This window comes from Lithobates pipiens, unplaced genomic scaffold (genome assembly GCF_037356315.1).
Source record: "Lithobates pipiens isolate NorthernLeopardFrog02 unplaced genomic scaffold, aLitPip1_a1.2 Scaffold_8, whole genome shotgun sequence".
NCBI lineage: Eukaryota > Metazoa > Chordata > Amphibia > Anura > Ranidae > Lithobates > Lithobates pipiens.
This window is the reverse complement of record NW_027507903.1, coordinates 183,067,736-183,082,526: the sequence shown is the minus strand read 5'-3', so window position 1 is coordinate 183,082,526 and position 14,791 is coordinate 183,067,736. Positions and strand designations below refer to the sequence as shown.

The window sequence follows — 14,791 nt, the reverse complement described above, 5'->3', positions numbered from 1 at the left end:
ATGTAGGTGGATATAGCGGTGTATACTGGGTTCAGAGCACACAGACAGCACGCACAATCTCCTATCGCTGACTGCAAGCTCTATTGAAAACGAGCAAGATAGTTTGCTATATAGGTGGATAGAGCGGTGTATACTGGGTTCAGAGCACGCAGACAGCACGCGCAAGCTCCTACCACTGACTGCAAGCTCTATTTAAAACGAGCAAGATAGTTTGCTATATAGGTGGATATAGCGGTGTATACTGGGTTCAGAGCACGCAGACAACAACCACTACAGAAGAGCAAGAACGAAAAATCGGCCGATAAAGATCGGTGTATACTGTGTTGAAGGTACACAGAGCACCCACTAACAGCTTCAGACGCCAACACACTACACAAGGCCGCCGCGCTAGCGGCCTTATATAGTGTGGGGCGTGTACTACACAGCCTGAGCTATGATTGGCCACAGGCATCCTGCCTGTGGCCAATCATGGCTCTCCTTGCTGCCGGCGCTGTGATTGGCCAAGCATGCGAGGTCACAGTGCATGCTTGGCCAATCATGAGCCAGCAATGCACTGCACCATCGCAGTGCATTGTGGGCCGTGAGCGCCACACGAATGTGGCGCGAACGGCCCATAACGTTCGGAATTCGCCGAAGGGGCGAACAGCCGATGTTCGAGTCGAACGTATGTTCGACTCGAACACGAAGCTCATCCCTACTCCTAAGCTCTCTCTCATCCGCAGAGAGACATGTGAAGCCCAAGTGCATGGGTTCACCTTCACTGACTGACTCGGTACAAGGAGGCATGGGAGGTGAGGGATGCAAGGGTGGGACTGCAAAGCTCAGAGACAAATGTACAGGAGGCTTCCGCAAGCGCTCCTTAAAAGAGAGTCTTTCTCTGAGTCTGGAGTTAATGAGGATGGCAAACGTGATCAACCTCTCCAGCTCAGTGGGTATATCTCGGGCTGCTATCTCATCCTTGATGGTATCCGAGAGACATGAGAAAAAGCAGCCACGAGGGCCTCATTATTTCAAGCAACCTCTGCTGCCAGAGTATGGAATTCAATGGTATAATCAGCAACAGTTCTTGTACTCTGATGAACATGAGGCACTTGCCAGCAGAAGAGGAACGTGCGGGAATGTCAAATACCCTTTTAAACAAAGCCACAAACTCAGGGTAACTAAAAAAAAACAGGTTTTTGCGTCTCCCATAGAGGGTTTGCCTAGGCCAAGACTCTCTCAGAAAGCAAAGATATCACAAAACCTACTTTGCTTCTGTCCATGGGAAACGTCTGGGGCAGCATCTCAAAGTATATCTCAAACTGGTTGGTAACGCCATGGCAAACTGATCGATGCAGTGATCCTGCTCATCCAATTTGGAAAAAATATTACCAACAAGTGGATTGACTGCATCTTCTAAATTCATAACCTTCGCCTACTGTCAGAAACCATGAAGCAGACTGAGACAGAAGTACAGTTAAATCTCACTTGTTTAACCACTTCAATACCAGGCACTTAGACACCTTCCTGCCCAAGCCAATTTTCAGCTTAGCAATTTGAATGACAATTGCGCGGTCATACAACACTGCACCCAAACAATTTTTTTTATCATTTTGTCCCCACAAATGGTTTTGGTGGTATTTTATCACACCTGCGATTTTTATTTTTTGAGCAACAAATAAAAAAAGACCAAAAATTTCCAAAAAAAAAGGTTTTCTTTGTTTCTGTTAATTTTTTTGTAAATAAGTATGTTTTCTTCTTCAATGACAGGCACTGATAAGGTAGCACTGATGGGCACCAATGAAGCGGCACTGATAGGTGGTACTGGTATACGGCACTGATGGGCACTCATAGGCGGCACTGATGAGTACTTATGGGTGGCACTGATGGGCGGCATTGCTGGGCATCCCTGTTTTGTAAATTGCCACAGAGGTGCCAGTCAGTGCCGATTTGTGGGCACTGATTTGCATATTTTTTACATGTGGATGACCATGGGGGATGTACCTGGCCACCCACATGCTGATGGCTTCCCTGGTGGTCCTGGGGGCTTCCCTGGTGGTCTAGTGTGTGCATCTGAGGGGGGGCTGCACTGATAAACAATCAGCGCAGACCCCCCGCCAGGAGAGCCGCCGATTGGCTCTCCTCTACTCGCGTCTGTCAGACGTGAGTGAGGAAAAGCCAATCACTGGCTTTTCCTGTTTACATCATAATCAGCCATGATTGGAAACGGCTGATCACGTGGTAAAGAGCCTCCATCGGCGGCTGTTATCCTGAAAGACGTCATATGACGCTCCCAGTCAGGATAACAGAACCACTTCCCGGACGTCAATCTGCTATTGACCAGGCGGGAAGTGGTTAATAATAATAAAAAAAGGTAAATGTAGTCAAAACATAGCCAGAATTCAGGAACCGGAACCAGAGATATGCGTAGTAGAACAGCAAGCAGGATCTGGAGTCAGAAAGAATGTCAGTCAAGCTAGTCTTAAACAGGAACACAGGAGAGCGTCTCTAGAGTTGTGACAAAGGCGAAGGCAGAGATCATCTGGGCTGGATGGCTTAAGTAGGCAGGACTGACGAGCAGGATATCATCAACATGTGAGTCACTGTGGAGAGATAGGAGCTGGCAATTAGCCGACAGCTGAGTGTCCAGCTCAGAGAAGGAAGGACTGAGCCCAGCCCTGACACAGATCAACCTTGCTCTAAAGGTAATTAAGTATATATAATCAATCAGAATAAATGATATTATCATATTGCATACAGTGTCTCAACAAGATTTCAACTCGAACTTACAATATGCCTGATTGATAAATGACACATGTACAGCAGCCATGTAGTCTATAATAATTTAAGAATCCAAAAAACCATACCACCATTCCAACCATAGTGAAAGAGATAGCAATGGATCTCACCTTGTCTGGGAGGATCAATAAGGTCTTTGGTAAGGAAATCAGTGCAGACCCTCCTGCCTGTTTGGAAGTGGCATGGGATGGAACAATGCTGCTGCCATGGATGTATTCTTAAATAGTACTGTTGGCAGGTTGCTATGACGTCACTTTCTCTTTTTAACTATGCGGCAGCTGTACACGTATCATTCAGCAATCAGGCATGTTGTAAGTGTAAATTGAAACCTTGTTAAGACATTGTTTGCACTATGATACTATTTATCATTTATTCAGGTTTTATTATACAGTATATACTTATTTATCTTTAGAGCAAGGTTGTTTTGCACATTCTACACCCCGGAAGAAAGAAATCAATTTCTGAAACACGTCGGCTGATTTTTGCTTGATTGTTTTATAAGCAATTACTACCCTGTCAACAGATACTGTGCAACTATGCTTTTTTGGAACAAGTAGAACAAAGGATGGGACTATAATAGTGCAAAGAACAAGCCAAGGAAAAGTATAACATTTTCAAAATGTATTATATATATTTTTTATAAAAACAGAGTTATATTTTCTTTAAAAAAAATCCCATAAACTTAAACCCAATGATATGGTTCTTATTTTAAGTGGCATAGTGTTGAATACTGACATGTTTCACCCTTTATATTGGGCTTCCTCAGGGGATGCTAACCGCATAGGGTATCAGCCTTCTGATAAAATAGAATAGGATATACAAGCAAGATACCATGATTCACTTTGATGCTGTACTATCATACCAGATGCTTTTATGAAGATGTAAAAATAAAAATAAGTTTGTAGATCCTAACCACATGGGCCTAAAACATCCCTAGAGGGTTTCTTTCTTCCTTACACATTTACATTTAACCACTTCAGCCCAGAAAGATTTGCCCCCTTCCTGACCAGGCCAATTTTTGCGATATGGCATTGCGTCGCTTTAACTGACAATTGCGCGGTTGTGCGATGTGGTACCCAAACAAAATTGATGTTCTTTTCCCCAACAAATAGAGCTTTCTTTTGGTGGTGTTTGATCACCGCTGTGGTTTTTATTTTTTGCTCTATAAACAATTTTGAAAAAAACATAATATTTTGCATTTTTTGCTATACTAAATATCCCGCCAAAAATTGGAAAAAAAACAAAACAAATCTCTTCATCAGTTGAGGCTGATATGTATTTTTCTAAATATTTTTGGTAAAAAAATCACAATAAGTGTATATTGATTGGTTTGCGCAAAAGTTATAGCGTCTACAAAATAGGGGATAGATTTATGGCATTTTTAATATTATTTTTTTTTTACTAGTAATGGCGATGATTTTCGATTTTTTTATCAGGACTGCAACATTGCGACCGACAAATGGGACACTTTTTTGGGACCAGTGACATTTATACAGCGATCAGAGCTAAAAATAGACACTGATTAATGTATAAAGGTCACTGGCAGAGAAGGTGTTAACACTAGTGGGTGATCAAGGGGATAACCGTTTCCTATGTGTGTTTCTAACTGTGGAGAGAGTGTGGCTGACTAGAGAAGGAGACAGATCGTTGTTCCTACTTAGTAGGAACACACAATCTGTCTCCTATCCCCTGACAGAACCTGGATTTGTGTGTTTACACACACAGATCCCGGTTCTCGCTCTGTCACAAGCGATCACGGGAGCCTGGTGGTTATCGCACTCAGTGGGCACGAGAATCGCCTCCGGCGCCTGGTACAGCGTCTTAAATAGCCGACGTACAGCTACGATGGCTCACGCAGCAGTGCCAATTTATTCCAAAAGGTGAACTTATCCTTTAATGCTGATATGTGGCAGGGACATTAAATGTTGCCTGCCTTCATGGAAGGAACCCATTCTAATTGTAAAGAGCTATAGAACTGTTGGTAGTATTATCAGTACATAAAAAAAAAATGTCACTGAAATTTCAGTATAACAGTATAGAACAAAATCATTTAAACTATGTAATGGTGGCTATGCATAATGCGATAAAACTGCACTTTTCCAGCGGACTAATACGGCGACTAAGTCCGCCGTACTATCCGCCCTACTTTTGAAATGAACGGACTCGCCCCCACACACGCGGAGGAAAGTCCGCTCATTTAGAGCGTGTCTCCAGGTAGGCGGGGCCCGCGAAGGAGACGCTGCGTGGGGGTTCCCCCTAAGTCCACAACAGACCTTTGTCCGAGCACACTACCCGGCCAGCCAGGAAAGGAGGGGCGAGCGAGTGCCCCCCCTCCTGAGCCGTACCAGGCCACGTGCCCTCAACATGGGGGTGCCTTGGGGAAGGGGGGCCGCGCGGCCCCCCCACCCCAAAGCACCTTGTCCCCATGTTGATGAGGACAAGGGCCTCTTCCCAACAACCCTGGCCGTTGGTTGTCGGGGTCTGCGGGCGGGGGGCTTATCGGAATCCGGGAGCCCCCTTTAATAAGCAATTACTACCCTGTCAACAGATACTGTGCAACTATGCTTTTTTGGAACAAGTAGAACAAAGGATGGGACTATAATAGTGCAAAGAACAAGCCAAGGAAAAGTATAACATTTTCAAAATGTATTATATATATTTTTTATAAAAACAGAGTTATATTTTCTTTAAAAAAAATCCCATAAACTTAAACCCAATGATATGGTTCTTATTTTAAGTGGCATAGTGTTGAATACTGACATGTTTCACCCTTTATATTGGGCTTCCTCAGGGGATGCTAACCGCATAGGGTATCAGCCTTCTGATAAAATAGAATAGGATATACAAGCAAGATACCATGATTCACTTTGATGCTGTACTATCATACCAGATGCTTTTATGAAGATGTAAAAATAAAAATAAGTTTGTAGATCCTAACCACATGGGCCTAAAACATCCCTAGAGGGTTTCTTTCTTCCTTACACATTTACATTTAACCACTTCAGCCCAGAAAGATTTGCCCCCTTCCTGACCAGGCCAATTTTTGCGATATGGCATTGCGTCGCTTTAACTGACAATTGCGCGGTTGTGCGATGTGGTACCCAAACAAAATTGATGTTCTTTTCCCCAACAAATAGAGCTTTCTTTTGGTGGTGTTTGATCACCGCTGTGGTTTTTATTTTTTGCTCTATAAACAATTTTGAAAAAAACATAATATTTTGCATTTTTTGCTATACTAAATATCCCGCCAAAAATTGGAAAAAAAACAAAACAAATCTCTTCATCAGTTGAGGCTGATATGTATTTTTCTAAATATTTTTGGTAAAAAAATCACAATAAGTGTATATTGATTGGTTTGCGCAAAAGTTATAGCGTCTACAAAATAGGGGATAGATTTATGGCATTTTTAATATTATTTTTTTTTTACTAGTAATGGCGATGATTTTCGATTTTTTTATCAGGACTGCAACATTGCGACCGACAAATGGGACACTTTTTTGGGACCAGTGACATTTATACAGCGATCAGAGCTAAAAATAGACACTGATTAATGTATAAAGGTCACTGGCAGAGAAGGTGTTAACACTAGTGGGTGATCAAGGGGATAACCGTTTCCTATGTGTGTTTCTAACTGTGGAGAGAGTGTGGCTGACTAGAGAAGGAGACAGATCGTTGTTCCTACTTAGTAGGAACACACAATCTGTCTCCTATCCCCTGACAGAACCTGGATTTGTGTGTTTACACACACAGATCCCGGTTCTCGCTCTGTCACAAGCGATCACGGGAGCCTGGTGGTTATCGCACTCAGTGGGCACGAGAATCGCCTCCGGCGCCTGGTACAGCGTCTTAAATAGCCGACGTACAGCTACGATGGCTCACGCAGCAGTGCCAATTTATTCCAAAAGGTGAACTTATCCTTTAATGCTGATATGTGGCAGGGACATTAAATGTTGCCTGCCTTCATGGAAGGAACCCATTCTAATTGTAAAGAGCTATAGAACTGTTGGTAGTATTATCAGTACATAAAAAAAAAATGTCACTGAAATTTCAGTATAACAGTATAGAACAAAATCATTTAAACTATGTAATGGTGGCTATGCATAATGCGATAAAACTGCACTTTTCCAGCGGACTAATACGGCGACTAAGTCCGCCGTACTATCCGCCCTACTTTTGAAATGAACGGACTCGCCCCCACACACGCGGAGGAAAGTCCGCTCATTTAGAGCGTGTCTCCAGGTAGGCGGGGCCCGCGAAGGAGACGCTGCGTGGGGGTTCCCCCTAAGTCCACAACAGACCTTTGTCCGAGCACACTACCCGGCCAGCCAGGAAAGGAGGGGCGAGCGAGTGCCCCCCCTCCTGAGCCGTACCAGGCCACGTGCCCTCAACATGGGGGTGCCTTGGGGAAGGGGGGCCGCGCGGCCCCCCCACCCCAAAGCACCTTGTCCCCATGTTGATGAGGACAAGGGCCTCTTCCCAACAACCCTGGCCGTTGGTTGTCGGGGTCTGCGGGCGGGGGGCTTATCGGAATCCGGGAGCCCCCTTTAATAAGGGGGCCCCCGGATAACCGCCCCCCCCACCCTATGTGAATGAGTATGGGGTACAATGTACCCCTACCCATTCACCTGTAAAATAAAGTACGAAGACCGGGCAACCGCCTGTAAAAGAGCTATAAGAAGGCGCGGTGGCCCGGCAGAAGAACCGAAGAGGGGGACAAGACCCCTGAAGTCGGAAGAAGAGGCCGCGGCCACGAAGAAGAGTGCCGGCGAGAAGACCCCCGAAGATGGAAGACCCCCGGAGCTGTGCAATAAACTATTTTATCTTGTGTGTTGTATTTTTTTTGTACTTTATTTTACAGGTGAATGGGTAGGGGTACATTGTACCCCATACTCATTCACATAGGGTGGTGGGCCCCCTTATTAAAGGGGGCTCCCGGATTCCGATAAGCCCCCCGCCCGCAGACCCCGACAACCAACGGCCAGGGTTGTCGGGAAGAGGCCCTTGTCCTCATCAACATGGGGACAAGGTGCTTTGGGGTGGGGGGGCCGCGCGGCCCCCCCTTCCCCAAGGCACCTCCATGTTGAGGGCACGCGGCCTGGTACGGCTCAGGGGGGGGGCGCTTGCTCGACCCTCCTTTCCTGGCCGGCCGGGTAGCGTGCTCAGATAAGGGTCTGTTGTGGACTTAGGGGGGACCCCCACGCCGATTTTTTTCGGCGTTGGGGTTCCCCTTTAAGTCCATACCAGGTGGCGGGGCCAGCGGCGTCTCCTTCGCGAGCCCCACCTACCTGGAGACCCGCTCGAATTGAGCAGACTTTTCTACGGGCGTGAAAAGTCCATTCATTTCAAAAGTACGGCGGACTGGCATACCCACGGCCGGATTGTCCACCGAAATGCGAGTCCGGCGGGAAGATTGGAGTGCAAAACTACTTTCTAAGTCTGCGTACTTTCGGGTCAAAAAAGTATGCCGGAGGCTACACACAGGGGGATTGTCCGGCGGACCTCAGTTTGCCGGACTTTTCCACCCACTTGTTTGATCGTGTGTACGCGGCAATAGTGATGGTTTCAAGCAACCCAAGTTGATAAAAAAAATAAAATACGTGCTACAGTATATGAAAAACTTCACTGATCGACAACGTATTTTTTTTTTTTACTACAACTGGCTAACTTGGGTTGCTCACCGTTAAGCCATGTCATTTTTGTCTTGCTTGATCAATGTCCAATTTGATTGTTTTGTCAAATTGGAAATCGATTGTTCAGTTTTATCTACCGTTGTATAGCCGCCATAAATGTATGCTGCTATGAATATATTATTATACAGAACAAATGTTTGTAGAATGCCCTCACAGTACAAAGCCGGGACAACTGCTGAATACAGTTCTAACCAAGAAATACAGCTTGACGCTCAGCAATGTGTTGGACAATATCTTGCTTTGTCTAAATGAGTAGTACTGGATGTATTCCAGGAGAGAAGTATAGCACTCAGGCTGGCTCTGCTGAGTACCCAGATGTGAATCATTGTGACACCTGTTTATCCACAATGCAATATTAACTATGACCATATAAACATAACTATCCTAGCTTGACATAAAAAGATTACCTTTGTGTACAGCGATGGTACATAATGTTTGCTGAAAGGGCACATGACACTGTGCCAGTACTGAAAGTGCAGATCCTTTTGTTATTGTTGTTATGACTATCAATATGGGAATGACAGCTGCTTCTGAGGTTTCCCAGTCGATGTTAAATCAGTACATGAAAAAGGAACACAATGAACCCTAAGACAGCAGTTAAAGTTGTATTAAACTAAAATTGAAATTGCTGAAGGGTCGGGTTTTATAACAGAGAACCGAACTCAGGGAACATCCGTTCTGCGATCTCCTCTGCAATGAATGAAGCTGGATGCAATAAGCAAAATCAGGAAAATCATGACAGAAATAAAGTGGTTAACTAAAGTTTTCAAATCAACCTGCAATAACCAAGATTTTATATACAGTTGTGCTCAAAAGTTTGCATACCCTGGCAGAAATTGTGAAATGTTGGCATTAATATTGAAAATATGACAGATCATGCCAAAAAACTGTCTTTTATTTAAGGATAGCAATCACACAAAGCCACATCGTTTTTTTTAATCCTTTTTCAAATCATAATGATAACAGAAATCAACCAAATGGCCCTGATAAAAAGTTTACATACCCTGGAATGTTTGGCATTGGTACAAACACAGAAGGTGGCACACACAGCAGGTTAACCACCTCAATACAGGGCTTACAACCCCCTTCCTGCCCAGGCTATTTTTCAGCACTGTCACACTTTGAATGACAATTGCGCGGTCATGCTACACTGTATCCATGTGAAATTCTTATCATTTTCTTTACACAAATAGAGCTTCCTTTTGGTGATATTTAATCACTCCTGGGTTTTGAAGAATTTTTTTTCTTAGTTTCTGTCAGTACATTTTGTAAATAAGTAATTTTTCTCCACTGATGGGCACTGATGAGGAGTCATGAATATGCCACTTATGGGCACAGATAGGCGGCTCTGGTGGGCACAGATAGGCAGCAGTGGTGGGCAGCACTGACAGGCATTACTAATAGCCACTGATTGGTGGCAGTGGTGAGCAATCATTGCTGGCACTGGTGGGCACTTAATTTTAATCAGGGCACTGATGATCAGTGCCCTGATTACATACCTAGCTGTCCTGTGAGGAGATGCCGCTGATCGGCTCTCCTCTCCTCACACTCTGCCAGTGTGAGGCAAGGAGCACCAATTACCGGCATCTCCGTGTTTAACCATGTGATTGGCTGTGTAAAATCACAGCCGGTCACATGTAAAGAGCCACGGCTGCAGCTCTTTACACAGATCGGGCCCAAGTGGCACATGAGAGCGGTCATGCTGGGAGGCCATCATATGACGTCCACCTAGAACAAGAGTCGCACCGCCCAGCCGTCATTTGATGGTGGGGCTGCGGGTGGCAAGTGGTTAAAATGGCAATTAAAGGTTAATTTCCCACATTTGTGGCTTTTTAAATCACAATTAGCGTCTGTGTTTAAATAGTCAATGAGTTTGTTAGCTCTCACATGGATGTACTAAGCAGGCTAGACACTAAGCCATGAGGAGGAAGAAAAGAACAGTCAAAAGACCTGCGTAACAAGGTAATGAACATTTCAAAGATGGAAAAGGAAATCACTTATTAAGAAGTGGAAATTAGGGGTTCTTTTGATACCAAGCCAAGGTCAGGTAGACCAAGAAAGATTGCAGCCACAACTGGCGAAAGAATTGCTCAGGATACAATGAAAAACCCACAGGTAACTGCAGGAGAAAAACAGCTCTCCAAAAAAAACAGTGTGGTTGTTTTTAAGAAGCACAATTCAACAATACTTGAACAAAAAAGAGCTGCATGGTTCAGCTGCCAGAAGGTAGCCTTTACTGCGCCAATGCCACAAAAAAGCCAATGAGGCATGTCAAGGTGTTGTTGGGCATATTCTAACCAGGCTTTTTGTGGAACTTGTAGAGTAAAGGGTTCTTTCTGGCAACTTGACCATGCAGCTCTTTTTTGTTCAGGTATCGTCGTATTGTGCTCCTTAAAGACAACCACGCCATCTTTTTCCAGAGCAGCCTGTATTTCTCCTATAGGTTACCTGTGGGTTTTTCTTTGTATACCGAACAGTTCCTGTAGCAGTTGTGGCTGAAATCTTTCTTGATCTACATGACCTTGGCTTGGTATCAAGAGATCCCCATATTTTCCACTTTTTAAGTACGGATTGGCATATCCAAGGTTTTGGATATTGTTTTATATCCTTTTCCATCTTTTTAAAGTTTCATTACACTGTTATGAAGGTGTTTTGACTCTTCTACCTCCTCATGGCTCAGTGTCTAGCCTGCTTAGTGCACCCATGTGAGAGCTAACAAACTGATTGACTATTTAAATCACAATTCGTGTCTGTGTATAAAAAGCCACAAATGTGGGAAATTAACCTTTAATTGCCATTTTAACCTGTGTGCGCCACAATCTGTGTCTGTACCAAGGCCAAACATCCCAGGGTATGTAAACTTTTTATCAGGGCTATTTGGGCGATTTCTGTTATCATTAGGTTTTAAAAAGGATCCAAAAACAATGTGATAATAAATGGGTTCATGTGATCCCTATCCTTAAATAAAATAGTTTTTTTTGGGATGATCAGTCATATTTTCAATATTAATGCCAAAATTTCACAATTTCTGCCAGGGTATGCAAACTTTTGAGCACAACTGTGACACACACACATAGTGGGTATAGAAAATAATCACTCCTCTTTAAAATAATCCCATTTTGTTGCTTTGCAGCCTGAAATGAAGACATAAACAGTGTAGTCCCTTGCGCTATCAAGTGAATCGGACTGATCTAATAAAAATTGCAGCTAGACCTAAAGTGTATACAGAGCACAAAATTGGTGTAGGATAAAAAAAATGATCATAATGATAATAGAATAAACAAATGTTACCTGTGAACAAATGAAAAAATCTCCTATGTAAAATATAATCCTGTGCAAATTTATGCAATGAAGTGTACTGTGCAAGATGACAATATAAATTGCAAGATACAAAATAAACTCCTGTGCAAATAACATAATGTGCAAATAGCTAATGAATAAACAAACTGTGCAAATAAGCATGAAGTCCCAGATAGCTCAAATATATAGAACTATATAGTATAATAATAGTCCACTGGGTTTAACATAAACAAATAAAGTGCTGAATGTGTCATCAAAGGGTATCTTCAATCGGGGATCTTCATAAACACCACTTAATGCTCCCTGGACTCTTACTTCAATATGAAGTACAATATGCCAATATGTATATACTTCATTCTCTTTTTATGGCCAATTACTTGCATATACACTTTCAAAATGGGAACTTTTGATTTTTCAAATTCAGGTCCCATAGACTTCAATGGGGTTCAGGTCTGAACTTTTGTGATGTTTGAGGGTTCTGGTGCAAACTGAACCGAGGGGTGTTCAGCCCAACTCTACTCTGCAGATGAATGAGACTTAAGATGCAAGGAAACTCAAGGCTCTTTGAGAAAGTTGGAGTGCTTCCTATGTTCCAGTACATCTGTTGCTGGCTCCAATGGCAGGAGAGGGCATTTGTGAAGGTAAGAAGATATTGGTATAATGATAAAATTTAACAAAGATTCAATTCAACAATACTCCAAGGTATTTTTTTTTATTATAGCAAGGAAGGTTTAGTACTTGCAAGGACTTTATTGCTGTGTGTCTCCCCACTGGCCAAAAAAAAAAAAAAAAAAAAAAAAAAAAAAAAAAAAAGCAAAAGTAGAACTAAACACAATTTTTTTAATTTTGGATGGAGAAAGACGCCTTACACATTGGGGCACTTTGCAGGTGCTGCAGCACTAAAAATAGCGCCTGCAAAGTGCCCTGAAACAGCCGCTGCTCTATCTCCAATGTGAATGCCCTCAGGGCTTTCACACTGGAGCCGTGCGCTAGTACGACGGTAAAAAAAGTCCTGCTAGCAGCATCTTTGGAGCGATGTATACACCGATCCTGCCCATTGACATTAATGGGGCAGCGCGGCTATACTGCAGGCAAAGTGCTTCTACAGCAGTGCATTGCGGTTGTTTTAACTCTTTATCCGCCACTAGCAGGGGGGGGGTAAAACCAGCCCGCTAGCGGCCGAATACCGCCGATAAAAATAGTGCCGTTTTACCGCCGATGCTGATCCCATCCCAGTGTGAAAGGGACCTCAAGGAGGGTTATAATCCATGTCAGTTTTTTCTTGCTATCTGTTCCCATTGGGGAGATTTCCCTTCCCTTCCTGTCCCATAGCCAATAAAGGATGTGAAAGGAAATTTTCCCCCAAAGTAAGGACCAGAATTAGTCTCCTCAGTGAAAGATTTCCCCTCTATTTTAGTTCTGGTGACCTCCCAAAATTTGGGGGCTTCCTTCATTTTCTCGCTCGGTATTAACAGTAAACATAACAAATAGAGGAGTGTGAATCTCCCTAATGGGGGAACAGACAGCAAAAAAAAACAAAAAAAAACAGATGTTCTAATCCCCCTCATCTCCATCCAAAAAAAAAGTCTTTAGTTATACTTTAAGTGTTTGATAAGAGAACACTTGTGTCTCTATCCAAGGGAAGGGGGGGGAAGTTAGTCATTTCTAATGTAATAAGGTGCGTACTGGGGGAGGAATCCTTTCCTCCCAGGCTGAATCTCTGAAGGCTCTCCGTAATTGCTACAGATTTTTTGGCAGGGATGGAGCTGCATCTTGTGTCCCTAAGGAGCAGGGTCCACACCTGGCTTTGGGCCAGGTATACCAGAGAACCTGGCCCCTGTTAGAAGCCTTGTGCCCTAGGCGGTTCAGAGATTGAGGCCCTTCCTCTTCGAATGTCAGACCAGTACTGTACCCTCTTGCACCTTTTTCCGTGTGCTGCGATTTCATAGTCCACTTTTTGTTCAAAGGGTTTTTGACCAAAAAAAAAAAAAAGAGAAGCCTTCCTATCGAATTATTCTTATTCTTATTTATTTCTATTTTTTAAGTTCTATTTATGTTTTCTTCTTCATATTTTGAGAAAATGTAAAAATTTGCATAAAACCTTAGGTGCATATATCTTTGTGTGCAAAGTTTAAAACAGGTGACTTTTGAGAATGAAGCTATAAATGTTCACTCCATATAACCATTAACAAAATAACCTTAGTAAGTTATTAAAACACAGAATTTCAGAATTTTTTATTCCCAAAACTATAGAAGATAATAAATGTAACTGTACAAAGCACAATATCAATATATACAATACAAGTGAATGTTCCCATCAGTTCTCTGGAGTATTTCAGTAGTATATTCTTTATAATACGTCTTTCACAGCCATTCTGCAGATTACAGCATCCAGTACAGAACCAATTTTATCTTCTTCTGGGGTCAGTTTATACATCTGGAAATAAAGACACTGCTATTAAAATCTCAATTATTTACAAACAAATTCAATATTAATCAAACTGCAAAAGTTTACGCTGGATTATATACTAGATCACATATATCAAACTCAAGGCCGTGGGCCGACTCTGGGCTTCCAGGCCATTTCATGTGGCACTCACACCTCTCCTAGAGCTGCAGTAAAGCTGCAGCCCTACTTTGGGCCTCCTCCAGACCCTGCACATTCTGCTTCCCAACTCTACCCCCAGCTTCTTCCCAGCAGCCACACAAGGTAATGGGTGCACGTTAATGTAAGGGAGGATGGGGGGCTCTTGACATTTGATGTAAGGGGGGTGGGATACTCTGGACATCTAGTATTACAGATACAACAGGCCCTTTGAGGGCAATCATAATGCTGATGCTGCCCTTGATGAAGTTGAGTTTGAAACCCCTGTACTAGATAATGCAGATTATAAGGTCATCTTTAATAACATGTTACACTCTTATTTAGGGTGTATCATGTAACATATTACTAATGCAGAAGCTCACACACCCTCCTATCCCCCACTGTCACAGTGGGCAGAGAATCTTCTCCTTGCACAGTG

General features: G+C 43.2%; 1 protein-coding gene across 1 annotated transcript in view; it reads right to left on the bottom strand.

Moving 5' to 3' along the window:
* Positions 1 to 13,975: 13,975 nt before the first annotated feature.
* TPRKB (TP53RK binding protein) overlaps positions 13,976 to 14,791 on the bottom strand; it is a 50,627-nt gene continuing 49,811 nt past the window's right edge. Inside the window, exon 5 of the mRNA XM_077471396.1 lies at positions 13,976 to 14,205. Within this exon, the coding sequence (XP_077327522.1) occupies positions 14,119 to 14,205 (87 nt within the window). The 3' untranslated portion in view covers positions 13,976 to 14,118. The remainder of the gene's footprint in view (positions 14,206 to 14,791) is intronic.